The following is a 26,956-nucleotide window of genomic DNA, read 5'->3' on the forward strand; positions in this document are numbered from 1 at the left end:
TGGATGACACCTGCACCCGTTGAGCAATCACTCCCTGGTGCTCTATTGTTTTTCTTTCGTACTTCTTTTTTTTTTTTTTTTTGCGTGGGAGCAACTGCAACTGCATGCATTCCCAAGCCAAAACCAACTGAGATAATCATCTCATGTGCGTGATGTATGATCTTCTCTATTTGGTCGACAAGTTATCTGACAACCTGGAATGCCGTGCCAATACGGTGGTAATACTCGTGCTACCAGTGAGGCTACTTTTGTTTCTGTCCCAGAAACCCGCGGCATTGTTGATGTTGGCTGAATAAGAGATGATGCAGCATTTTTATGAACACATTGACCTTATTGTCTGTGCCATACGGTCATGTTCTTGTACAATACCTGCAACAAAAGTCCACTTTCACGGCAGACATGATGTTGTCTCTATATGTCACAGTAAACAAATCAGAGTCATGCTTCCACTCTTTTCCACTCCATAAATAGGCTTGGCACCGAATGCTTTTGTGTCACATCGCCATGTGTTGTAGGGTATATTTAACAGTGTTTCTTAATGGCTGTGCTCTAGACACTCCTTTGCCATTAGCACGTTTCCCTCCCTGTGTGTGTCTGCATTGCACTGGATGACAAGCCCTGTCAGTACCATTGTGGTTCAGACACAAAAGCAACCTCAAATAATGGAATCTCCCAATATGTCACTCGCTGATGCGTAGCAGAGCCATAAACGTCAACCAGATGGCAGGTCGCTGGAATTTTATGCTCCTCCTTGCAGCTGCAGCCAGACTCAGGTTTAACTTCTTAACGGCAACTCAGTAACATCTTCCCCCTCTGTGTGCCCTCAACGTGACTGCATCAGGGGCTATGGAAGAGTATTCTTCAGAGTGTGTGGGGGTTCACTGCTCCCGCGCTCTGTGATTAAACAGTAGTACGTGCTGACAGCTGGAGTAGAAACCAGGATGCACAGTGGTGTGAGGAGCTGCCTCTCAGCGGCATTGAGGAAATGACATACTTGTAATGTCCTATGTCTTGCTAGCACACGCAGTTTGACTTTGTATCCCCATCACATGTGAATCAATACTCAAAAATGTTTCCAGTTTGCAGAGTTCTGCTCATTCACACTGCATTTGAACAATGGCGGTCCCTTATGCAACAGCTGTGATGCTCTTCCTGCAGAAAATAGAGCTGCTGTCTGAAATATTAGCATCTCTAGGAATAGTGCTTTGCATTGACAGTCTAGAACTTTTCTGGATCTGTCAGCAGTTGTGTTATTGCCTCTGCATGTCTGTGTGAATTGAGTGACAGGAGACACCATATAATAGCAATGCTTGGCAGGTTTGACTTTTTCTCAGCTGGAAGAATTTTAGACTTAAAAGATGTCAGAAGAAAAATTCTGAAATATGACTTAAAAATTCACCTGAAGTAGTAACAAAAAATAATTGGATAGTTCTGAGTGATTTGTGTGTCTGGATTTACTTGATCTGAGGACAGTGAGTAATAATTCACTTGACAAACTTCAAAATAAAACTGCTGTCAAAGATGTCATGCAGAGTTCAGCGCAAGATTATGACAACAAACTTTCTCTTGTTGTAGTTTTTCTCCAAACCCATAAAACCTGTCATCTCATCTGCCATCAGCTGTTCTTAAGGTGTCTCGTCTGCAAGGGTGTTAGACAGGGGCTCAAATAAACACCACAGAGTTTTGCATTCAGTTTGTCGTCACCTAATCCTTTTGCAACTGCCAACTTTGAGGTACAGCACGGCATGCATTGCTAACCTCATATGTAAAGACTCTGGTCATAGACTTGAACTGAGGGACTGACAGCCTGAGAGGTGAACACACACACACACACACACAATAATCATTGAATTACACAGTATAGGTCCAAACTGACATTTAGTTTGTGTTAGCTAATGTTACCCCTCTACGTTAATGAACCATTTGGAAACTTGTATCCTTTAGAGTTCCTGTAATCTGAGGTTTACGATGAGGCCCGAAATCTAGAGAGAATCATCTTAGTTAGGCATCCAGATGTGCACAGACACACAAGTTGTGTTTTTTTTCTACTAGAAATATCTTATTTCATGTTTTTTTTAATGGTAAAAACACGTTATTTCTACTAAGGAACTAACTAAGGAAGCCATTGCTAAATGTGTGGAGATATTCCCATGATGGTGCACTGCTGCCAGAGCTCAAGACAGAGCAGGCTGGGAGTGGAGGTGGATTTTCTGGGGGGAAAAGCTTGCTAGAATCCAAGAAAGATAGATATTCTTCTAATGCATTCTCCCTTTGTCTACTGATAAGTCTGATGCTTCCCAGCAACTTTGTGTTTGCACAGGCCTGTCGAGCAGGGAGGGAGGCACACACAGGTTTGGTTTCAGGTTTGCTGTAATCTGATTACCTGTTGAAAGATTTGATGCACCTCCTCTTCAGTGCACACCTTTTAGGTCCAAAAAAATCATCTGTCCAAAGCAGGTCTTGTATTTACCTTCTCAGTGCAGTATCATTAACAACCAGAGTCCGATCAACTGAGCCGTGACAGATGGAATATTGTTTGACTCTTAGGCCACTGGTAGCTCAGTTCAATAGTTCCCGGTTCTCCCATTCGTTACATTAACCATAGACAAAGTAATTTTTTCTGTGGTATTTCACTTGATAATTACTTCCCTGGAAAAACCCCAGAAGACACACTCTTTTATAGACAATATGTTTAATTGAGCAAATTAGAAAGAACCCATATTGCAGAGCAGCTGTGTACACACACAGAGGAATCTGTAAGGGAAGCCCTCAGAGCACCACTAAAGGGATGCAGTGAGAATAGTGAGTTTGAAAAAAAAAAGAAAAAAGAAAAAGAAGCTGATTGAGTCAGAAGGCATCTGTGCCAGAGCAGTGGCTTTTCAACACAGATGCACATAGTTAGCGTGTGTGCGAAACCTCAGAGTCTCTCAATGATCACCCGGCTGCATCGATTCTCCGGCTGCTGGCACGTTGCTGATGTACTGGGTTTGCAGGGATGATATGGTTGGTGGCTTCAGCTGTTCAAAATGTCAGACATTATAGTCACTCAAAGGGATTCTGCAGGGAAGTCATCTGGATCACTCATGTTGTGGCAAAAAAACAAAATGGCACAAGGCACAAAACAACATGAATTATTTAAGAAGCTGGAGACAAAAAAAAGCAGAGTAATAATCAGAAAGATCATGAGGGTGTGACGTTATAACTCAGCAGCAACATGAGCAGTTTCACTTTTTAAAAAAGCTCTGGCTTGTTCCCATGAGCAAACATCCACTGACATTTGCCCTGGTTAGTACTGTCTTATCAGATGAGATCATCCGAAGGTGAGCTGTCACTCTTGACATCAGATTTATGTTGCTATCTGATCCTTACAGGCTTTAACAGATATGTACAAGTTCACATTGAGTTTATATGGAAGACCTGGCCAGCATACAACAATGTACGTACTGTACTGTGGAAAGAAAGCAGAAAAAAAATGAGTGTGACAAAGACTAAAACTATTATACATAATTTATTATATTATTATAATTAGAGTTATCTTTATGTTGGATTTCCAGGGGGCACGACCAACCAGATGCAGAATAAACAGCCTCTGGACACATGTTTCTTTGCAACCAGTCAAATAAATAAAGTCACAATTCAATACAATTTTATTAATACAGCACTTTTTAGAGGAGAGGAGAGAGAGGAACAAACATGCAACCTGAGACCCCTGTGTTTATATTGTAGTGGATGTATCAGTAAATAAATAATAATAATAATGTGAAACCGATCTTATCTACCGATGTTATCTACCTCCACAAAGGTCTGAAGGTCAGCGCCCGCCCCCTTCCACTCTAAAGGGGGGGGGGGCTGACTGACAGTCCCGCCCACCGGGTCGCGTCGCGTCCGCTTCACTCGGAGCACGCTGAAGAAGGCCACTGCCGTCAGTGTGGAATTATTACACAGTTAAAGAAGGAGAGCAAATGTTTGCAATTTGTAATTCATGTAAGGCCGAAATTAAGTCATGGAGGGGCCACAATATGTCGTTCAATACAACAAACCTCTTATGAGCAGTGAAAAGAGCAAAGCTACTACAAGGAAACCTAACTTGACCTTACTAACTTTATTTATAAAAGCAAAATACTGCTGTATTCACCATTATTGTTTTTAAGTAAAACAACATTGAGACATTGAAGGTGTGTGCTGATGCTCCCCTAGTATTATTATGTAGTAACATGGCATTTTTGCTATAGAAGTGACTAAGGATTTGGTTTGCCACTGTCTATAGAGCTGTCCAATCAGTCTTTATGGTACTTTTAGTGCAGTGAATTCCTCTATGTGCGATGTGCGTGTATTACTGTGTTATTGTTTTGTTGTCCTGCTTACACAGCAATGAGGATATCAATACATCAGTGTAGAATGCACTTAATATGATGCACTCCAAAAGATCTTTAACCAAAAAGAAAAAGGTGTCCAACATTTCTTTCCTTTCTGACATTAAGCCGTGTAAATAGTGCAAATATTTACTTCCGAAGCTGCTGTGTATTGATCATATATAACCTTGTCTTATGTGACAAAAATAACACATGAACCAAAATGGCCCATGCTGCAAATCTATGCTTCTGTTTGTGATGCTGGGTGTGCTTTCTGTAACTTCACTAAAAAAAACCTATAAGAAAAACACACGCAGCTAATCACTGTTTTTGTGGTACCCATGTGATGCCTCAAAGCTTTGGCAGCTTCCAGCCATAACCCCCTTTATGCACAACTATAAATGAAGCTTTAGTTAAATAACACATTTTTGTTGTCTCAACGTGAGATACTAGAACCGTCCTGACACCTCCTCTCCTCTGTTTTTGCTTCTCAGGTCTGGTAGAGATCTGCTTGATGCACCCGCTCGATGTGGTGAAGACAAGGTAAGCCACACAGTCAGTGTAAAAATGCATGCATTACCTCAAGTTTACTAAAGGTATAAACTATTTACAAGAAGGCCATTTTAGTCCACATCTGCCTTGAATCCTCTTGGTGGGTATTTGAGTCAGTGCAGTGAGCATACCAGGTCTTATTCCCCGACCAGGGCTGCACTCATTCTTCACTCAACAGTTGGGCACCGGTGCCAAGAACCTTAGACATTTTGTGGAAAATGAAATGCACCATTTACCCATTTATTCCTCACACAATGTTAGCGTTAGATGTTTTATGTTTTTGAATCACTTACATTTTAACCTTATTACTTAATTTAAAGGCTCAGATTTTTTCTTCTTTTTTTTTAGTGTAGTTCCTGAGAAAGTCGGGAACTTGCAGAATAAATCCGATGCCACTTAATGCGCTCGCTGTGTTTAACAGCTTGCTTTCCGTCACCTCCTGTTTATGTATGTTGAGAGCGCGGCAGCAGTCTTGTGCTGCAGCGTGATCAGGAGCCTCACACCACAGTGTCTCAGCCAGCCATAAACAGGTCGTGGGCTACTACTAAAGCTTTATAGTCTTTCACAGGCCCAGCCAAGACCTCTGGCTTCGCTCTGAGCCCCCCCGGCCCCCCGCCCCATTCACTACTTGTCAGTAAATTGTACTGCTTTTTCTGTCATTTACGGCATCAGTTTCTTGGTAAATAAATTGCCCGGCGTGCCTTTAAAAAAAAAGTGAGATGGCTGCTCTTTAAAGGCAGTGCCACCACCAGAACACAGAGGGGGGGAAACACAGGGATAAAAGCCAGGGGTGAGCGGTGCTGTATTAGTCGATATTTGATACTTTGAAGGCACACAGTGTGATTTATGGTCACGTGTGGAAGCTATGAGGGTTTATTACAGGTAAGTCTTGAGCTCTGCCTGTCCGTCCTCACTCGGGGTCAGGGTTAAAAGTGCACTCGCTATTTTCTTTGTAATGCTCTTCCTTAAAAAGTGGTAAAAGCCGCTCTAAAACTGGACAGGTTTATCTGTTTGTTTTCTGTTTGTGTCGCCATGTGTTTATGTTGATAGGCGTTTTGTTGCTCAGAATGGGTCTGTGTAAATTGATTCCTTTTGGTCTTGGCTCTGGAAGAACTCTTGTTTGTTTTTTTTTAACTAAATTCAAGAAACAGAATCACAGTTTGTTTTAGTTGGAAGCTTTGGACAATATCAAGACTCAGCCACAGACACACACAATACCTTGTGTGTGTGTGTGTGTAAACATGCGTGCATACTGTACATACAAGTTCTCACACTTAGCATCCACACATGATTTCATAAACCAAGCATACATACCAGCTAATTGGGACACTGAGGGAGCTGAAATCTATTAGCAGGAACCTTGGAGCCGAGACTCAGACACACCTCCACTGGGTTTCTCTCTCTCCCTCACTGTGTGTGTGTGTCTCTCTCTCAGGCATGGCTCTTATTAGGCACTGGCTCCTGCTTTAATGTCCACCGGTCCAAATTGAACGGCAACTGGAGTAAATTTACTTTTTTCCACCAACTCAGAATCAAAGGCTTTTTTTTTCTTTCTTTTGCTGTTTCCTTTTTTTTGTGGAAAGGTAAACCTGACAAAATGCCTACCTGCCTGCGAGCTGGTGTTTACCTATTTTTCCAAATGAGGGTTTATCTTTCTCCTCAGTCTCTCAGAGGAGGAGGAGGAGGAGAGGGGTAGTCAGTTGCAAATTCTGGATTAGCTGCAGCCACTCCACCAGTAGCCAAATACTGCTGTGGGGAATCAAAAAAATGTCTATTTGGCAGCTTTTTCCTTCAAACAAACACTGGTTTATTCTCCAAGATGACTACTTTGGCGGAGAATAGTTAAGCTCAAGAGATTAAAAAAAAAACTTTGAACATGATTGATAGCACCGTATTTAGACTTATGAGATTGTTTTAAAAGTGGAAAACACTGGGGAAACACGACAGAGTAATGAGACTAAACCACACTGAACATTGCTTTAGATATGGGACATAAAAGTCAGATGAGTCTTTTTGCCTTTGTTGTTGCACTTTTACTCTCTGCGGTGAGCTTGCTGACCAGTTGAGCCATGACCCCTGTTACTCACCTTTGCTAACAAGTACATCTATCTTACATCTGAGGGCGTCCTGCAGCGCCCAGCTTCCAACATTTTGACTTACAGCCTCTTTCATCATTGAGAGTTAAGCAGTATATGCATTAATATTGGCCACAAGCTTCAGTTGTGCAACAAACACGCCCTGGGAGCAGTTCTGTGTCTTGCTTAATACTTCTTTTTACTGGAAAATGGCTATTAATAGCATCAGTTGTAGTGTGAATTCACTGTTTTGGATGGCTGTGCTGCACTACAAGCCAAGGTAAGGTAGGATGAGGACAAAATAGATAGTTTGGAAAATACAGCAAGGCATGGTGGAGAGGGGATGTGGGCTATGATTGGGTTATTTGGTGCGTTAATCAACCCATCCTCACCAAAAATGACCATTATGGACAATATAAAAGTTGTTTTAGATGGCAGAAGTTTGTGTTTAATATCGTGGAACTGTTTTAACCAGAACTATGCTCTTTACTCAACCTAACCATGTGCCACAGAAAATGATACCGCTCGACTGAGCAATACAGCGTCATAAAAAATGTGATTGATCATATTTTACACCAGATACAACAATTGGTTGGAGGTGGTGTACATATATTCAATGCAGTGGACTTTCACTTTGGAGTCCCCACAATATGCTCCCTGTTTTGGGGACCTGGTCAGTCTACTTCCTTCCGTGAATTCAGAAATGAAATATTTGTCTCATTGTCATTCTGAATAATAATCAGCCCAAAATGTAAATGTAGCATACTTCACACAAAGTAAACAGTTAATTACCCCTGAACCTGACCCACTCCATGTGTACGGGCAGGAATGTGGAGGTGAAGGTGGCGGGGGGGTGTGGTGTGGGCAGGAGGGCAGTCGTCAGTCGTTTAGCAGACAGAGACAGTGGGACCGGAGTTACAGCTTTTCATTAACCTGGAAACCACCTAGTTACATGGTTCATGGGCTGGTCTCAGCTCACTTGGAGGTAACAAAGGGTGTCGGGCGGCACTTTCTGCAGGGGGCCGTGCGCTCGGGGCACCCCATCTGACTCTGATCAGGTTCCCTCTCTCATTAGAGAGGCGCACTGAGCCCGCATTTCCCTTCATGTTCAGATCCTGTTACATGGAGCTCCACCCTTATAAACATGCATGCGCAAACATACTCACACACATCTGAAAGCAGCTTCCTATCAACCCTTTCTGCTTCTGTGCAGAGAGTGAAACCACGCCTTCCTCCTGTCCATGCCTACAACTTCCTGTATCCCACTGAACTTCTTGTCAGTCTCCACACACGGTTGGTTTTTTGCTAAAATAAATGCCCCTGTGCCAACATTTTCTTTTCTTTTTGCATTCCTTGCTCAGTTTTTTATGATGACTCTTCCTTTAGCTTTGAACTCCTCTCACTAAATCGCAGTTAACCTTCTTTTGATTCATCCAGTACCTTTTGTTAATATAACCCTTATTACATTACTGCTTCATCACGATCACATGGACTCCATTACTTAAACTTTCTTCTGAATTTGTAGTTTGCTTTGGGTGATTATGCAATGTTTTGTTTCAAACCCCTGTTGTACATTTGTTTTAGAAGATCTGTAGTGAGTTGTGCAATTCTGTAAATTGTGTTGTATGACATGGCTGTCATTGCAAACCACTAAGCCTGCCAGTAGCCCATTTTAGGCCTGATTAGAAAAACCTGGTACAGGCCCCTGCTCCACAGTAGTATCTATGGCAACACTACATCTATTTGGTCACAGCACACATGAAAGTGTGAGCCACTTGGGGGGGCTTGAAAGTGATCTTTGATGAGGGTTTTGACAGATGATGGCCAGTTTCTTTTGCAAACATGTGACAGCACTGAGGATGGCTAAAAGGCACTCCCCCCCTCCACTTCCACTCCTGCCTCCACCTCTGTTTGCCCCCAGCTGCTTGGTGAACCCCTGTGCACTTAAGGTGGAATCCCTGACACAACCCTCACACAGCAGGGCACAAAGCCACAGCAGCCTGATAGCTGATCTTTCCTTGTAAAGGAGCAGCCAGGTCAGCGGTAGTCAAACTGGCTCCTAATCCCCCCCGGTGCTGTGAGTCTGAAGGGCAAGACTTTACTCACAGTGTAAAGCCAAACACATGCCGCGTACATGCACGATCTGAGTCAGTGCATCCCCTCAGTGCTTGAGCAAGCTGTGAATCCAGTTCAAACGGCAAGTCTTTTCATGAGCAGGGCAGAGCAGCGTATTTGTTAGGATTAAATAAAATGTCTGTGCATTCCAGTCATACTCTTTTGGGTGACTCCTTAACCTTATGAAAAAAACAGACAGGATATTGTAAATAATGCAGCCTACCAAGTCGTCATCCTATGCCATCATACATAACGTATGTTGCAAGGCAGGAAGTAAACATGCACCAGGTTACAGAACATATTTTGATATCTAATCTTCTCAATCTGCTGCTGCGAATTTATCTGATGTTCAGACTGACATTAAATTACATTCAGATTAACAGAAAAGGTTTATGGCGCATGCCACCTAACTGCCATTTATTTTAACCTTTTACTGGCAACTATCTAATAAAGCCAAATGCCAGAAAAATAAACTTTAAAAACCTACACCCATTATGTTTAATGTTGTGGCAGATGTTGTAGTTACTCACAGATGTTGGAGATGTAACAATCACTGATAGACATTTTACTTGGACAGATAGGCACACATAAGGATGCACAGATGTGCGTTTCAGTGTGCGTTTGTACATATATACCTGTAATCATTATCAGTGATGGGGTTCACATTCCAGTACACTAATTACAGAGTAGAGGCATTGTGCGCTTTGATTTCACTAGACCCTGACTGTGCTGCAACCACAGTACTGCCCCCCCACCCCTGCTGCACCATTTCAAAACTCCCACATGCATGTCGGTACATCTTTTTTTTCCCAACTCACCTTGCAAGATCCATTTTAATGTCATTTTAGTGTACTTGAATGACTAAGCTAGAGGGGCATTGGATTTTTTTTTTTGCTCTTTCAAAACAATTTAATTACTCTCTTTGTTGATGTAGTCATAATATTCCATGTTTGGCACATAGAGGCTAATGAAAGCAAACACACCGTGCTAAGACCACTGCAGAGCAGACCTACATGTCCTAACACGCAAATGACACAATAGCTAGGTTGAACTAGGTAATATAAAGACCTGCAGAGTCTCCTTATGAAGACGGTGAAAAGAGGCACTAAGTCAACCAGACTTTGAAGGAGAGGGATTGTCTGATATGTACAACCATTGCCTACTTTTTCTGAACTATTCTTTAATTTAAAAAAAGCTACATGGTAAGATGTAGAACAACTGTAGTTTGTATTAAAACAAACCAAGCATTGACCTTTCCTTGGCTATTATAGTGACAACTTCCTCCCCAGTTAGTAGCTTTCTGTACCTTTACTCACACAATGTGCACAATTTCATTTTAATTGATTTGAAAAAAATCAATGTTTTTACTGTTTTTTTCTGGTGCAGCAGGACGTCCTTGTTCTACATAATTCTTCAGCCATTCAGGTTTCTCTCTGGGTACTTGTTCTCTGTCTGGAGCATGTGAGTGTTAAAGTCAGTGTTTACCTGCTGTCAGGGGAGTCTCCAAAATCCTGGAGCATTTCCTCACATCAAAGTGGCTGCTACTTTCCCTTTCTTGGACCAGTTTATCATGATGTTTTGTCTAGCATAAGATTATTGTCAATTTTAACTGTAAATGTTCCTCATTTGTTGAAACTGTGAAAGTTTTATCCTTGTTAAAGAAAAGAAAATGAGAAAAAGTTTTTAATGTGTACTTGCAGAATAGCAGAAAAAGATTTTACTGTTCTATCATGCCATAATTAAAACTATTCCGCAATCATTAGCAGCGTAATTTCAGTTAACAACATTTGGCAGAGGTTAAAAGGCTCCAGATTAAACACCCAAGAAATCCTTTCTGTTATGTAACCACTTACTGGAAATGTCTGTAAGACTGCTCATTTTTTCCACCTATCTGATCCACTTCTGCATTAGTGGCTTTCTAAACTCCAGCATATATAGCTGATCTGTCAGTCAAAACCAGAGGTTTGTAATGCTCAAAACATCTGAGTCTTCAGCTGGCCCTGTCTAGCCTGTCCTCGTGCTGTTTTATGCAGCTCTTTTCCTGCTCTTCTCCAGTAACTCAGCCTGATCTCAGGTCACAGGGGTCACAGTATATGAGCAGACATCTGGACCAACAAACTGGTCTCAACATCACCATAGGGAATCAGAGGAATCAGTTTTATCAGTGTGAGAAAGGATCCAGAATGACAGAAGGATGTTGTAGCCCTACTTAACAGCCAGAGTAACTTTTTTCCTCCCCTATCCTGCACCACAGCCTGCTCAGCAACCCAGGGCAATCCTAGATCTAGTAGGTACTGGTGAAACTCAACCCGGCCTGGTCCAGATCAAGCTCTGGCAGCCTGCCGTGTCACAAGCGCCAAAGGTTTATCACTTCCCCTCTGCTCCCATCTTCCTTCCCTTGACTTTATTTTCCTATTCCTTCCTACAAAGGTCTGCATTTATTAGCCTCCTCTGCCGTACTCCAACTATTTTTCCTTTAAACAGTTTGTCAGATTTAATGTATTAATATTTATTGTTTTTGCTCATTTTTTTGTGATTGAATAGGGCAGATATCAGTTTACATCAAGATCAAGTGTCATATCTAGTGCTTTATGCTGCTTTCGTTAATAAGACATGTTTTACTCGGGCAGCTCTGTTGTCAACAACAGTGAGTTGTCAAAACAAGCAGACACTGAGATCCTTTCATTTTTGGTTACGTTCTTTACCCTGAAGCAGGACTGAAAGTCACGATTGGCGGCATTCGCCATGTTGGACCGTTTAGGTCGGAAAAGTGGTCTTAACCTCACGTACCAATGCAATGGACTTTTACCATCTTTATGATCCTGCTCATTAAAATTAACTGTCTGGTTGTAAAAAATAGATTTCCCCTTTATGTTGCCTTCTGGATTGTCTTATGCACTTCAGATCTAACATGAGAAACTGCTCAGCTTTCATCCTCCCCGCCCCCTCTCTGATTCAGTTCTTTTTATTCTTCTGTCATGGGTTTTGTTTCTCCCCTTTTTCTGTGCTTGGTGTTCCAAGAGGAAACACATTAGTACATCAGGGCTGTCACTGTAGCAACCAGTCCAAATACACAGCTACAGATATAAATCATATTATTCATACTCAGAAAATTGCACGATTTTAAACGTTCTATTATAATAGGTAGTTGAAAAATACTACATGTTGTAGATTAGGTTGTTACATGTCTATGTTGGTGTTAATTTATGTTCATCTGTCAAACTTGCCTTGTGCCACTGAGGGAATACCCCTCACTTAACAGGGCATATTTTTAAGACATCCCCTAAAAACTATGGCCTGCCCCTTTTAAAGTTGCCTCTGCCTTTTGATCAACATAATAACCCACCTACCCCTTCCCATAGGCATTTTTTTCAGCACGATCATTAATGAGTCTAACCTCAACATCTCAGCTTCTCTGAGGTGACAGCCCATCTTGTTGGTCCCATTACCACCAGGGTCTGGGAGAGGACATGGCCTTGCAAGCCCCTCAAACACTGTGCCTCTGTCCATAAAAATACAAAGTATGGGGCTCTAGCCTGCCACTCAGCCCTCATTTACCTTTTTGACTTCTTTGTGGATGCCTAGCATTTGTACTTTTATGGGCATTGGAGGTCAGGTGGACGAGGTCTTTAGGATTATTTACCCCAGAGTGCTTGTCTCGTTCGCAGAAGCACCAACCTGCCCTCGCCTTCACCCTCACCCGGGCAGCTCTGGGCCTGTAAAGCACAAATACAAGGGGGGGAAAGATGCGGGTCTATGGGAGGAAGGTGGGGGTATTTTTGATGAACTCACAGATCTCATCACCTCTGAGTGTACTGTATCTCCGTTTACTCTCAGTGGTGATTGAAGAAGATGCTCCAAGCTGTATGTTTTAAAGGAGCCCCTGGGTTTTCCCCAGGCCTTCAGTCTGCAGAGTTTATGATTCGCATGGCTGACTCCAAGGCCAAGTGAATCTGCCAGACCCACATAGAGGTTATATTTTGGCCTCTTCATCCAGACAGTATATCTTTGTACTCACCGAGGCCTTATTACCAGAAACTTTTTTTCTGCACAAATCCCCCCAGACAAGACATTATGTCAGGATTGACTGAAGTTTTTGACTCTTATTTTCCACTGTTGGTTGCTGTGAAAAGCAACATTAGCAGCTTCCTAGCCAGGGGCCTGACAGTTCCCCTGCTGCCACAAGTTCTTCTAGTCCTCCCTATTATCTCCTACTCCCTGGGCCTTTCTGTTTGGTCCCTGGCTTTTATGGCAGGGTAGGAGAGGGCCATGAGGAAATGAGGTGACCCCAGGGTCATGAGCAGAGTCAGGGGGCTGGAACCGGACCACGGCCTTGCCAACCCCACTCTCTCAGGGCCGGTTCGGGTCGAAGCAGGGAGAGCAAAGGAGACAGGGGGAGACTGGGGACAGGGTGCCTTCCATCCTTGACCTCACCATCATATGACTTTAATTAAGGCAGATTTGAATTTGTTTACAAGCCCCAGTAGTCTTAAATCTTCTTGGTCTTTGCCCTCCCCTCCCATAGCCCGTATTCTGCCATCCCCTCATACTTCAGGCCCTTCTTTTCTTCTTCTCTTTAATATGGTGTCAGACATCTATTTATTATGCTGTTTTAACTGGTTTTCAGGAACGAGTTACAAGCTATTTGGGAATCCACCAAATAGGATTTGAGGGACACCCCTCTAAGATGTTAATCTGTTAGCGATATGAAAGGCCGCTCACCCCACTAAACTCCCCCTCCACTGAAACCTAGGGGCTCTTTATGGCCCCATCAGGCACCCGCATGGACGACTTACTGCTGACCTTGTGACCTGGCAGTTGAAGCCATATGAGGAGGGAATCTTTCTCTTGTCCTGTTACCGCCTGCTCTTTTTACTCATGTCTCTCTTATGCTCTGCAGATTCGCCGATGTCCTGTTTTGTTAGCAGGAAAATTCTCTTTATGCTCTCTTTATGTTATTTTTAAGCGCTGTTTTTTGTTTGTTGTTCCATCAATAAACTCATTAAACAGTTAGAATCTGTTTATAATGAGATCTCTTATCACCTTCATACCTGAAAGGCTTTACCCATAACAGGCAGGACGTTTATTCATTCATTCACCCCCAACTGGTCTCTCACGTAAAAGTTTACACACAGCTCACCAGGCTTTATTAGGGAGGTACCTGCATGTTTGCTATACAACAAAAAGTCCCTTGACTGGCTCCATCATATTAAAAATTTACACGTAACTGAAGAGCTGTTACAATTGGCTTACTGGCATGTTAGTAGCCGAAAAGCTCGCTGCAAAAGGCCTGGTCCTGGGGTGTTGGGTGGCTAATTGGATCGGTTGGGTTAAATAAATGTTTGAGTTCTCCCCTGCGCTGAGGGGACCTGGTGATTGGAGCCTCTCATCTTAGCAGAGGAGGAGAAAAAAGGCAGATGAAAGGGAGAGGGGAAGAAAATAAGGAGGGAAATGAGCTCATTAATGATAAGATCAGATTTGTTCAGGTTATTTTATACATGCAGGTGTCAGAGTGTAACCTATACAGAAAATGAGGATAGTAAATAAGGGAAGGCAAAGACACAACAATGGTCTAATACAAAGTAAAACTTATGCAGAGCTGCTGGTTGTAGTCTTCAAGCTTTAAAGGAGACCTCTGTCATTGCAGGTTTCAGATCCAAAGAGGAACCAGTGACCCCACCAGCTACAAGAGCCTGGGTGATTGTTTCAGGACCATCCACCGTAATGAAGGGTAAGTTATCCTCATGTTTTCAACTACAGGACATTCTGGAAGGCATTCAGTTTGTTAGGAGCATCAGGACTGTCTGTCCCAAGTCCCCACTTTGCTCAGGAGCACACGACAAACAGAAAGGCTTGTATCAGAAAAATTAAATCCTTTTCTACTCGGAATACTTGTTGTTCAGGCAACTTTACAGTAGTGGAAAATAAAAGTACCATATTTCTTTTTTTTGATCATGCAAAGCTGTCATTTTATGGACGTGTAGTTTCAATTTAGTGACATAAAAACACAACAAACAAATAGAGCATGATGCATCACCATAGATTACACTACTAAACAATTTAATTGTCTCAACCTTAAACATCTAAATGATGTGCTAATATGAATGCAAAAACAATAGATGCTTTTTTATGATGAGTGCATTTTATTAAAGTACATTTTTTAAGCAGGACTTTAAGGATAACACATCTTACACTACTGCTCACAAATATTTCTTCAAATGATTCAAAACAATTGTATATTTAATCTGAAGATTTTAGATAAAAATCAATGTGTTTAAAAAAATGACTGCATAATCTGGTGTTTTTCTGGCCAACTTTTGAAGAAATGATGTCAAAGAGTGCCCGTATAGTTTACCTAAAAATTAAGCCGGTTGGAATGTTTTATGTTGTGGAGTGTTCTGTGCGTTTATTTGTGTTTAGAGGGGGGGGATTTTTTTTTTGCTTTCACTGTCAAAGGAAACAGAGGCAAAAATCTCTTTATTTTTCACTGTCTCACAGTGCAGTAAGAGTTGACTAACTCCTCTGCCGGCCTTGTGACAGGCCTGTGAGACAGTGCAGGCGTAGGAGAAAGTGGTTGCCACTCGCTCTGTTTACGGCGAGTCGACAGCTTTACTGCGGATATAAAGTTGATCTGCTGCGAGGTGTGAGCGAGCGCACGGTGAGAGGCCGTCTAGTGACAGTTGGAACTCCTCCATTGGCTTGAGTTCAACACACACACACACACACTCACACAGATATCCTGCTACAGTAGCAGTGCCCTCTTCACCCTTACACTCATGCTTTACAGTATGATATTCAGCACCTTTGTGCCTACATGCTTTTTGGGTGTGTCCTCTGGGAGTAGGTTGTAGAATTTCCAGAGAACTCTGACAACAGGAAAGCGGTTGTCAAATTCCATGGCATCCGCCCCATCAACACGAACTATGAGAGCTATTTGAGTGTGTGCTCACGCAACAAAGCTGCGGTATGTGTCCCCAGTGACAAAAGATCCTCTTTCTTGTCGACCAATTATCATTAATAGTATATTTTTGCTGCGTCTGTAATCACTCCCCAGTAGCACATTGTGGATTACCTCCAGGCCAAACCACTTAGTTATAATTTATACAAATGGTGTTAGGCCCCGCTGATGTAGAATTATTATTAAAAATAAACATCTCCACTTTGCTTATGGCAGCACTGAGCCTCACATGCTCTCTGAGGAAACCCGAGCTCTCAACTTGGGCTCTGTGATTGAACTGAAGAAAGACGTGAAAGCTCGGGCACAGAAACTGCACCTACAATACTTAACTTTTAACATATAAGAAGGTATATTTGAGCACTCGTTGCAGAGAAATTTTACAGTGGCTTGTTGTAACATCTGTAAAATGTGGCATGAAATCCTGTAGCTGTGTGTGTGTGTGCGATGGTGTGAACTATCCTCACCGACACTTAGTTGTATATTGCTTTACAGGCCACGCTGCTACTTCTTTTGCATACGGTGCAGCAGCCCGAGCATGTGTTAAGTGTTTCCGTCTGGAGGCAAACAAAAAGACTCTATTCTTGAGCATTCTTTACCAGTGCGGTATCCACAGGCAGGGTCGGTACCCCGAAGCATGGCCACAGAAATATTAAAACAGGGCGGCGCGTTATGTTGGAAATAATGTAGGATCAATGACAGGAACTAAGATTGCAGTGCAGGGTCAGAGGGGTCTGGGTTTCACTCCAGCTGGGACCACCCGTGCAAAAAAATATATACTACATCTATGTTGATGTGAAGAGGTGCCGATTACCACGTCCTACACATTATTATACACATATGTTATGGTACAGTGAAATTGGCAGGTGTAGCCAGCAGGTTAAAGGGATAGTTTTGCTTAATAATGTGGACAATATTAAGACAGTGCTATGAGTCAAATCTTGAAACTAAAAAAGCAAATAAGCATTTTACTAAAATATTTTACTAATTTATGCTATGGCTCAATACCAAATATATCGTTTTCTAATGGAAACAACTCTGTTACACAGTCCGCCATTACCAGGCAGAAAAGTTATCTCACCAAAAGATAAAAAAAAATGTGTATGCTGAGTTAAATCATTGTACACAGGGTACCGCAGGAAGAAAATGGAATGGATCACCACTGTGCTGTTTATGATGTTGTCGGCTTGTCAATCTGTATTTTTTAGCCAAAGCCCAGCGGATGTGATTGTAAAATTTCGATTTTATATACAGGTAAAGTTTCATCTGCAAGAAAAAAAAAGCATTTTCATGTTGTTATAGCGTCACTAACTATTATTGGCATTAAAAAATTAGAAAAAAAGTCAAAAATCTAATCTGACTCTTAAGGTATAAAGGCATTGTTCTGTATTTAAGCCCTAACTTTTTGGTGCCCTTTGTCCTATGAATCCCCGTCCCTGGTTTCTCAACTGTTGCCCCTGTTAGTAACAAAGTCAAGGTTACAGTAAACAGTGGGAAAGTGAAAATATTTGCAGATGAAGCAGACCTGTTGTTTACATGCTGAAAGGTTCCGTTTGGCTCAGATTTCCCCTTGATATCCTCAAAGTGAGAGCTAGTCTCTTTTCAAAACTGCAAATGGTCTGTAACTTTTACACATTTTTATTGTCAGACATTTGACTTGGCATTATTATTTAATTCCTCTGGTCTTTGTAGTTCTGTCAGCGATGTGCTCCCTGTCTAGATGGATGGAGGCTGTTAAAAAAAAGGAAAGGTTTATGAAAATGAAAAGCCAAATCATACACACAAGCGTATACAAACACACACACAAACCAGGACACACATCCATTTGGTGGCCCTCGCTCTGTGTCAGGAGGACATTTGTTTAGGACAGACAAAAAGGGACTTAGTGTGTACTTTACATTGGAAATCAAATCAGGATTCAAATGATGGCCACTCACTAGAGGCCATATTTGTTCTGTAACAAATTTCACCCCTCCTTCATCACCTGGTGGCTCCCCAGCCTGACCACACCCGGGAAATCTGTGGCCACCATTTGCATGGACAAAGAGAGCAGAGGGAAGGGCCTTCCATCTGACTGAAATAACTTGTTTACACAAACGATATACAAGAGATTCATTTTTGGCTTCTAGCAGGGATTTTTCCTCGGTGATAATCTCTTCTTCTATCATTATTATGAGGGCTCGATTACCTGGAGCCAGTACCGCCACTTCTGTAACCTCAAGTGTTGATGAAGTAGGCCGGCTCCATCACCTGATGACAAGTGTTTTGATAATTAGTTGTGGTTCACTGCTGTTTTGGAAAGGCGGCCTCTCTCCGCTGTGGATTCTGCGCAGCTTTAATGGCCTGCGTTCTCAGGTTATATTCAGTGGAAATGAGTGCCAGCAGTAAAAATATTTACACTTGCGTCCAATCAAACAAGATGATCTGTGTTGACTAAGAATGTTGCCACAACAGAGTTGGTGCTCCCGTTCACAGGATACAGTCGGTCACGCCACGTTGTCATCTTTGTCCACAGAGTTGTGTTCAGTGTCAATATTCCCCCTCTTATACTTTCTCTCTCCATGTCACCTGCAAGCAGCTGGGGAAATGGACACCTAATAGTCAATAAATCAATTTAGAAAAGGCTCAACTTAACTAGGGTTGGTTATATTGAATATTGAAGGAAGCAATTCTCATACTAGTCTGAAATAATTTGAAAAACAGGTTGCATGATTTAAAAGCTATTTTAGTGACAGTATTTAAATAGATCTCCGTTTTGACTGATCATTGTATCGACTTGCATATTTTGCATTTTCCATGGAATGGAAAATGTGGCATACGTGCTCATGGAAAAGGTTGTAAATAAACAAGGAAGTGTGGAACACTAAAAAGCTTTTGACACCCAGTCACCACAAAGAAAAAACTCTTCTTCTGTAGCAACAGGTGTGTTTAGTGTTTACACATTGGTGAGGTTGCCTAGTTACTCAGCCTCACTGTCTGAATGCACCTTAGACACGCAACAGTGGTTGAACAGATAATGATTTATATCTGAATAGAAAATATGTGATAAGTATTCTGTGGTATGTAGACTTAATTAACTTTGTCTCTTGGTACTAAAGCCTTAGTCCCTGTGTTTGATAGGTGGAGATGCTTGCCTAATTGATCCCTACAGTCCTTTAAACATCTGTATTATTTCCAAACTGTGAGACGATTATGTGTCTTTATCATTTTAAACCAGTTTTTCCGGTTTCACTTTTTAGGCGATCCCCTTAAAGCAACACATAGGAAAGGACATATGTGTTGACTGTCAGTTGGTTATCTACACAAATGACTAAATAGCATTTGATGCTTCAGGTGTGCAAAGACAAACTATCAACTGACATGACACAAAATTATGTTTTATCTCTCGGGCCTACAGTAAGCCACATTAAAAAAAAACATAAACAAGGAAGTGTGGAAAACTAAAATTCTAATAACCGTTGTATACAGTGAAAGAGGCAGGTGAAGCCAGCTGGTGGAGGGATAGTTCAACTTTTGCTAAATTATTATTGCAGTGCTGAGTCAGATCTTGAAACTTGATAAAGTTTACTAAAATATTTTACATATTTATGCTATGGCTCAATACAAAATACATAATTTTCTAACAACTCTTTTACACAGTCCCAAAAAACCCAAACCAAAAAAAAGCACACATACAAGTTGAGAGAGAAAGTTTGCACAGAAAATCAAGCTAGTACCTGTGTAACATTCATTGATTGACAACTTGTCTGACATCGTCAGCCTTGTCTTGTTAGTGCAAACTACACAACTTCAAACAGATGAAGTGTTTGCTTAGAAGGAAAGCTGTGGGAAATGCATGTGTGTGCACTTCTAAATGTGTACGAAACATGTGCCTTCTTTGCAGAAACAAAGTACTATCTTATATCACACATACACCTTTGTTCCACCCACTAGACACATAAGCTCTGGGATAGTAAGGGCTTGTTATGGATACATGACTTGTGCAAAAACTCGCAATAATCTAAGCAGACTTGAGCATTTAAATACATGACAGAATGAATTTATATTCTGCATATTACATGCCGAAAACACTGTTAAATTATTTCCTCTGTATATCCATGGGTTCGGCATTTGTCAGAGACATATAGATCATAGCAATATGTTTGTAATTTTAAACTCTGTATGAATCCTGCAGCTCAAACCTGACAATTTGATGTTTATCTGGAATTTTGTGAAAAGCTTATGTTGTAAAGTGTACGTGCAGACTTGACAGATATGAAGTGTTAGAAGGACTTAGCAGCGTTAGCACTATGGGAAATGTAGGATTCAGGTTTCCTTTTAAATTGCCATCCTTCAATACAAGCACAAGCTGAAGCATAAACCCTGGGTGAGGAGGGAGACAGACAACCATTCACAGTCGGATCACCTACAGCCAAGTTAGAATCACCAATTAACCTGAGGTGCATATCTTTGGACTGTGGGAGGAAGCCACAGAAAACCCACACAGACGGCTCTGAACACAGAACCTTCTTGCTGCGAGTGGACTATGCTAACCACAGCACCACTGTACTGCCTGTTGCCATTCATTGGCTTCTATTTATTTTCCACACACTTTGAAAATGAGACATTTTGAAACGGACTTGAGTTTAGTCTGCCATGTCTTATTAGGCAAGCCTGCATCTGACTATTAAGGTTGTTGAGTATGTATTTCAACAGGGTAGTGTTTTTTCATATTGAATACGGCAAATTGTGCACTCAATGGAAATTACCATGGCAACATTTGACAAGCTCCTGCATCCTTGAAATTTTATGTGTAAAAATTGGTTACTGGTCCCTTTCTGTTTAGCTACGTAGCCAAGATGGCGACCATTTGGTGTGAGAAGTAGACCTACAGCACATGATGACATTTGTCAGTGTGATCAAGCGAGAAATGAAGAAACACGGCATGTTAATGTAGATTTACTCACAGCATGATGACAGCAGCTGGCTCTCATGTGTCACATTCATGACAACATTTTATTTTCTCTTACTGCAGAATCTTTGGCTTCTACAAAGGAATCCTGCCTCCTATTCTGGCAGAGACACCAAAGAGGGCAGTCAAGGTGAGATAAAAAAAAATGTGTATATGCGTTGTTGGAAGAAGAAACTTTTCAGGAAGTGATTCAACAGTCAGGATCTGGTTTCATTGTGAACTGCTCCGCTGCCATATGAAAACACTCAGACCGCACTCGTTCTAACATGGCACACACGTGTTGATTAAACACGCCCTCCGACATGTCTGCCTCCCCAGCCACTCCTGTTTGCTCTGTCAGCCTTCCAAATATTGACTTACAAGCGTTTACAGCGAGCCATCTCCTGAGCGCCATCTTTTGATATAGGCTTAGCATCTCTTAGTTGGTTGTAATGGGGTGACAGGGATGGGAGTGGGCGGGTGGGTGGATGGGTACACAAGAGGGGGGCGCATGATGCCTGGCATGGAGCTACTCTGTAATGAGATGCTGGAGACGAGGACGTGTGAACTTTTAAAAATAAGCACACACTGAGAAGATGGGGTAATCGCTCACACAGCGAACAAAGCTAGCTGATGGTGAGAAACGTCTGGAGCGAAGAATTAAAGTAAATTAAAGCTGCGACTAAAACACCTCTGCTGGCACTTTGCCCTTTGCTCAGATAAAACAAATCAGTGGATCCGTCTCCTTTTTCAGGCTGTACACGAAGCACTGCACAACATACAGTGTTCATGTGGTTTAACCCCTTTATCCTGATCTTTCCTCTGCAGTTTTTCACCTTCGAACAGTACAAGAAGGTGCTGAGTTTGACCCCTTTGTCTCCTGGCGTGGTGAGTTTTACACACCTGAGTACACACTCACTTGAAAAATAAACACGCACACATGCAGAGGACCAGGAAATACTTCAAAAATCAACATCTCAGCTCACCTGTCAAACTTTTAAAACAAAGATAAATGCCAAGACAAATTTTAATAGGCAAATGAATGAATTTAAATGTCAATATTTAATGTTAGCATTCACTTTTGAGATCTGTCTTGTGTTCAAATAGGAGCAATATATGAAAAAAGAACACAGGTAAAACACCCTCAGATTACTGTAACTTAATAATACTGTAAATAAGTGACGTGACTGTGAAATAAGACTTGTGTTTGGTATTATGTGCACGTAATAGACATTAAAATCTTTGTGCATTGTGTAATGCTATTTAACAATAGCATTAGGTGCCATTGTAAAGTCATTTTCAAATATTCCTGCCACAGAACCAGAAAAGTTCCAGCTTGACTTAAACTTAGGAATTCCAAGTATAAAGTGGAATCTAAATGGGCCTCTTTGTGTTGGAGCTGGCACACTGTTAGTACATCAGCTGTGATCAGAGTGGCACTAATGACTTCATGTCTCTGCCTGAACCTTTGCCACTTTATATGAGCTTCCATTCCAAGCAGCAGAGCAGCCACAGCAAAGAAAGAAAAAAAAAAGGGTTTACAGACGCTTGGTTGGTGCCGCTCTGTGCTAATCCAGTGTAACTGGCAGCTTGTCAGCAGCCATTTTAATTCAGAGGCTTTGTTTTTGTTTTGATTACAACTGTCTGGAAGTGTGTGAAAAAAAACACAGAATAAAATCAATTAAAGCGTAATCCTTTTAAACCAGACATACTGCTAAAACAGTCTTTGGTCTTTCAGATCTTTATGACTTTACATTAAAGTATTAGATAAATCCATTAAAAAAAATCCACCTTGTATGTAGCGTTTGGTTTTACCAGCCTTTCTGCAGCGCCCCGGGGAATGACGTGATGTTTACACTGAACATATACACGGTCACATTTATGTTCACTGACAGTCTGAATAAAGCTCGTGCAAATAAGATGACTTTAACCCTGTTTACATACAAGATGCATTGTGTTCCGACTACTTGCAGAGAAGGTCTGGGACTTTTTTTTGACCATATAGCAGGAAAAAAAGTGGCAGTAAATCTAAATGATGGATTTGGAGACACATGTGTGAACACCAATGTGTCTCAACCGTTGAACTGCATTTTAAAATGAAGAGTAGAGACCCAAACATCTCGTTTTAATGTAAAATAACATAATTTCACTTTATAAAAACATAAAAATGTTGAACTGTGAGAATGAAATCCATCTGTAAGCTAGGAGAACCCCCGTCACACAACTAATTTGGCCTCGTTCTAGTCATCAAAACACTAAAATCTTACACTAAAACCTCATTTTCACTGTTTAACTTAAAGTACCAAAATTTATACGGACTCCACTTTGTTTTTGCTTGAATATACAAGTGGTTTCTTCCTTCTTGAGTAATCCCTTTCCTGATTTATTGAGTTTTTAAGCTAGACAGATTCTCCTAACTGGGGTGTGGTCATCACACACCACCTATTCAGGTGGCAAGTGCATGTCAGCCATGATGGATGGGTTACCTGTGTCAAAGCCGCCCCAGCGTAGGTGAATATCCTCGGCTTGTTTTTACAGCCATTGGTGGAGAAATGTTTACCTGCCCCATCCATCATGCTCTCTTCCCCCTCCTCCTCCCCCTCGCTATCTTGTTCCTGCCCCTTCGTCTTCCTCAAGTGCCTCCAACCCCATTCCCCCCCAGAGGCCTTCAGATATCAAGTACTGTAATCACATCAGATCATTAGTGCAAGTGAACTACAGATTGGTTCTGAATGTCTCTCTGTCTGCCTGCTATTCAGCATGGCACAGCTGAATGCCTTCACTCTGATTAATGAGGACACACACAGTAATAATACAAATAAGGAATTAAAACGTGGCTGGCTGGCTGTGTAAACATCATGAGGCATGCCTGAGAGGATGGGTCCCGGGGCCCTGACAGCAGGATAAAGAGGCAGGAAGAGTAATGAGCTATAGACACGTTCTTGACATGTTCCCATTACGCCTCTCTCTGAGCATGCGTGCACATGCACACACACACACACACACATATAGATGCAGACAAACAGCCAACAACATCCACTTTTTCTATACACACACATTTACATATATATATATATACTTTTACGACATCTATTATATTTGTGTCTTCTGTTGCAGTTTCTTCCTTTCTTTCACCTTCCTCTGTCCTCTCTGTCACATTTTAGCTAATGATAACAAACACAGGTGTCGTCTGGATTTTTAAGCATTCGTCAAGCAGCAACAATGTCTGCTGTGACAGAGACAAATATGCATTTTACACAAGACAAAGAAGCTCCAGGAAGAGGTTTCTGAAAATGAAAGTACAGCTCTTCACTGACTTTTTGTGGCTTTGACGTCTTTATTGTCTTCATCAGCCTGTTGCCTGTTCTGCTTCCCTCCCGACCCGAATACTATGTCCACATACTCTGTGCTAAATCATGTCCATCTCCGCTCCAGGCGCTGTCTGTAGCAGGGCTCGGCTCAGGCTTGACTGAGGCTGTTGTCGTCAATCCGTTCGAGGTGGTGAAAGTCAGTCTCCAGGCCAACAGAGATTCCTTCAAAGAGGTTGACTGAAATAAAATACTGTCCTAACTTGTAATGTGTTAGTAATGTGCACATTTCTACAAAAGTCCTTTGACGGGTCCTAATTTTAAATTCGATCTCTCCAACACAGCAACCCTCCTCTTTTGCCCAAGCGAGACGCATTATTAAATCAGACGGCTTCGGGCTGAAGGGCCTGAATAAAGGATTAACATCAACACTGGGGCGCCATGGAGTTTTCAACATGATCTACTTTGGCTTCTACTTCAACGTCAAGGATGCTATTCCTTCCAGTCCGGTAATATGCCAATCAAAATCTGTGACTTGTTTTAGATTTGCCTCAGCCATGTGACAGACGCACACTCTTTAGTTCTGCTTTGGTGTATAAGGAATCCTTAACTACACCTAATTTTTGCTAACCTCAGGCTATATGATCCACACGTGTCCCAGCCACCTTGCCAGAGGGAAATAGCAAGTGTTTAACAGTATGATTAGTTAGCTCGAGTGCCACGGCAAGGAGGAAGCAAAAAATCAGAGAGGAGCTTGTAAGATCAGCCCCGCTAATACCTCGTCTGTTTGCTCTTCATAACATCCTCATAGACTCAGATTACACATCCGGCAGGGCCTGATGGCCCAAACAAAAGTTAATTTTGTTTAATGGAAACGTTACCATACGCCAGTTCCACATGTACAAACTGGAGCATTAGATTAACTCCAATGAACTAATTGGAAGCAGACAACGGTACTATTTTCAAGAGGAGGTTACAGTGGGAGGCCAGGCTCTGCTATATTTTCAACATTTTTCCAGTGACGCATAATATACAGAGAACCAAGTGGTCATCCTCTGTGAATGATAATTATGTGGCTGGATGACTCAAATAGCTCTCTTCTTAGATTGTGGCTGTTGCTTTTTGGGAAAGATCCATTGGTATGTGCATTGATGGACTGTTTGTGAGAGGTTAACAATGGCAGTTGTTGAGGCAATAAAGCATAAATATTGTGGCTGCTGACATCTCACAGGCTGAGCTGATAGTGGCATTTCTCCAAGGCCCCTTTTGTCAGCAACATGAGTAATGAGCTTGCAACTCATACGTATCTGTAGTCAAATTCAGATGGCCGACACGCAGGCTTCTCTCATACGGCCATTTGAATAGGAAGAGAGGAGGCAGATAGCACACTGCCATCATTCACGAGTGAATGTGTGAGGAGATGTTTGCTTAGGGCTGTTAGGAAGTGGGTTGATGGGTGTACTTAGACCGCGGCTACGTTACCCCCTTCCCCACATCCCACTTGAAAAAAACAGAAGAAGTGGGATTAGCTGTTGATTTACCATGGCTCTCAGGGTGTCCAGCCGCTTGAGAAAGGCCTGGACCAGAGAGGCTGCTGTCATTTGTAAAAATATCCTGGCCAATTAGCTGTCAGAGCTCTCTGAGTCTGGGCTTCTTTGGTACAGTAATACCCCTGTGCCGAGTCACAGCCCAATTACCCAAATTGTCCCCATATGCCTCCCCAGTCTGCCTGCATGAACCCTGTTTATAAATCCTCTGTCTTGGCTCCCCAAAGAACATGTGCTTCTGTTCAGCCAATCAGAATGCTGCACCACAGTCAGGAAGCACTAATCTGCCCCCCGCTACCATAAAATGATCAGGGCTTTCATGCCAGCTTTGCAATCATATGCACAAGTCCCCCCATGCTCTCCCTCACTTTCGCTCTCATACACATTATGTTTCACCCGCGACTTTGTCAACCCGCTGTCACTGCTTTCTTTTTCCCTGTAGGTTGCACTAACTATTGGTGCTTTTTAAGCAAAACATACTTTAATCTCATGTCTCCTCTTCTTTGCAGGACCCTACCCTGGAGTTCCTGCGGAAGTTTACCATCGGCCTGGTGTCTGGGACCATCTCCTCCTGTGTGAACATTCCCTTTGACGTAGCCAAGAGCCGCATCCAAGGCCCCCAGCCAGTGCCAGGAGAGATCAAGTACCGCACCTGCTTCCAGACCATGGCGCTGGTGTACCGCGAGGAAGGGTACGAACAAGGCGGGGGGATAAGTGGGGGGGGGGGATCCTCCGAACAAAACTCGAAACACTAGAGCGTCCAAGAATTAATGAGCCAGTTTGTCTGTTTTGATTGCAACTGATAGTTGGTTATCTGCCAAAGTGGCTGTCAGAGAAGACAAATGTGCCAGCTGCAGTTAGCTGCAAGTTAGCAGGGTTTGATTGCTCGGTGTGAGTTTCCTACACATGACTACAGGGGGAAGTGCGTGTGATTCGATGACTGGAAACCAAATAGTGATGTTAGATTCTGGGCTGTATTCCCCCATGAGTGTGATCGTACATTTCTGCAGTCTGTCAGCTGTATAGTAAATGTTAACATATTTTCAAGCCTCAGAGAATGACAGCTCTAAATGGAAGCTTCAAGGAAAGATGTATGTTATGTTAGCAATTGCCCCGGGCTTT

At 42.1% G+C, this 26,956-nt stretch overlaps 1 protein-coding gene across 1 annotated transcript in view; it reads left to right on the forward strand.

Moving 5' to 3' along the window:
- slc25a21 (solute carrier family 25 member 21) overlaps positions 1 to 26,956 on the forward strand; it is a 68,848-nt gene that overhangs the window by 39,842 nt on the left and 2,050 nt on the right. Inside the window, exons 3-9 of the mRNA XM_028396347.1 lie at positions 4,847 to 4,895; positions 14,742 to 14,825; positions 21,064 to 21,130; positions 21,808 to 21,867; positions 24,415 to 24,522; positions 24,632 to 24,796; positions 26,344 to 26,525. Of these exons, the coding sequence (XP_028252148.1) occupies positions 4,847 to 4,895; positions 14,742 to 14,825; positions 21,064 to 21,130; positions 21,808 to 21,867; positions 24,415 to 24,522; positions 24,632 to 24,796; positions 26,344 to 26,525 (715 nt within the window). The remainder of the gene's footprint in view (positions 1 to 4,846; positions 4,896 to 14,741; positions 14,826 to 21,063; positions 21,131 to 21,807; positions 21,868 to 24,414; positions 24,523 to 24,631; positions 24,797 to 26,343; positions 26,526 to 26,956) is intronic.

Source organism: Parambassis ranga, chromosome 22 (genome assembly GCF_900634625.1).
Source record: "Parambassis ranga chromosome 22, fParRan2.1, whole genome shotgun sequence".
In the NCBI taxonomy this organism is placed as follows: Eukaryota; Metazoa; Chordata; class Actinopteri; family Ambassidae; genus Parambassis; species Parambassis ranga.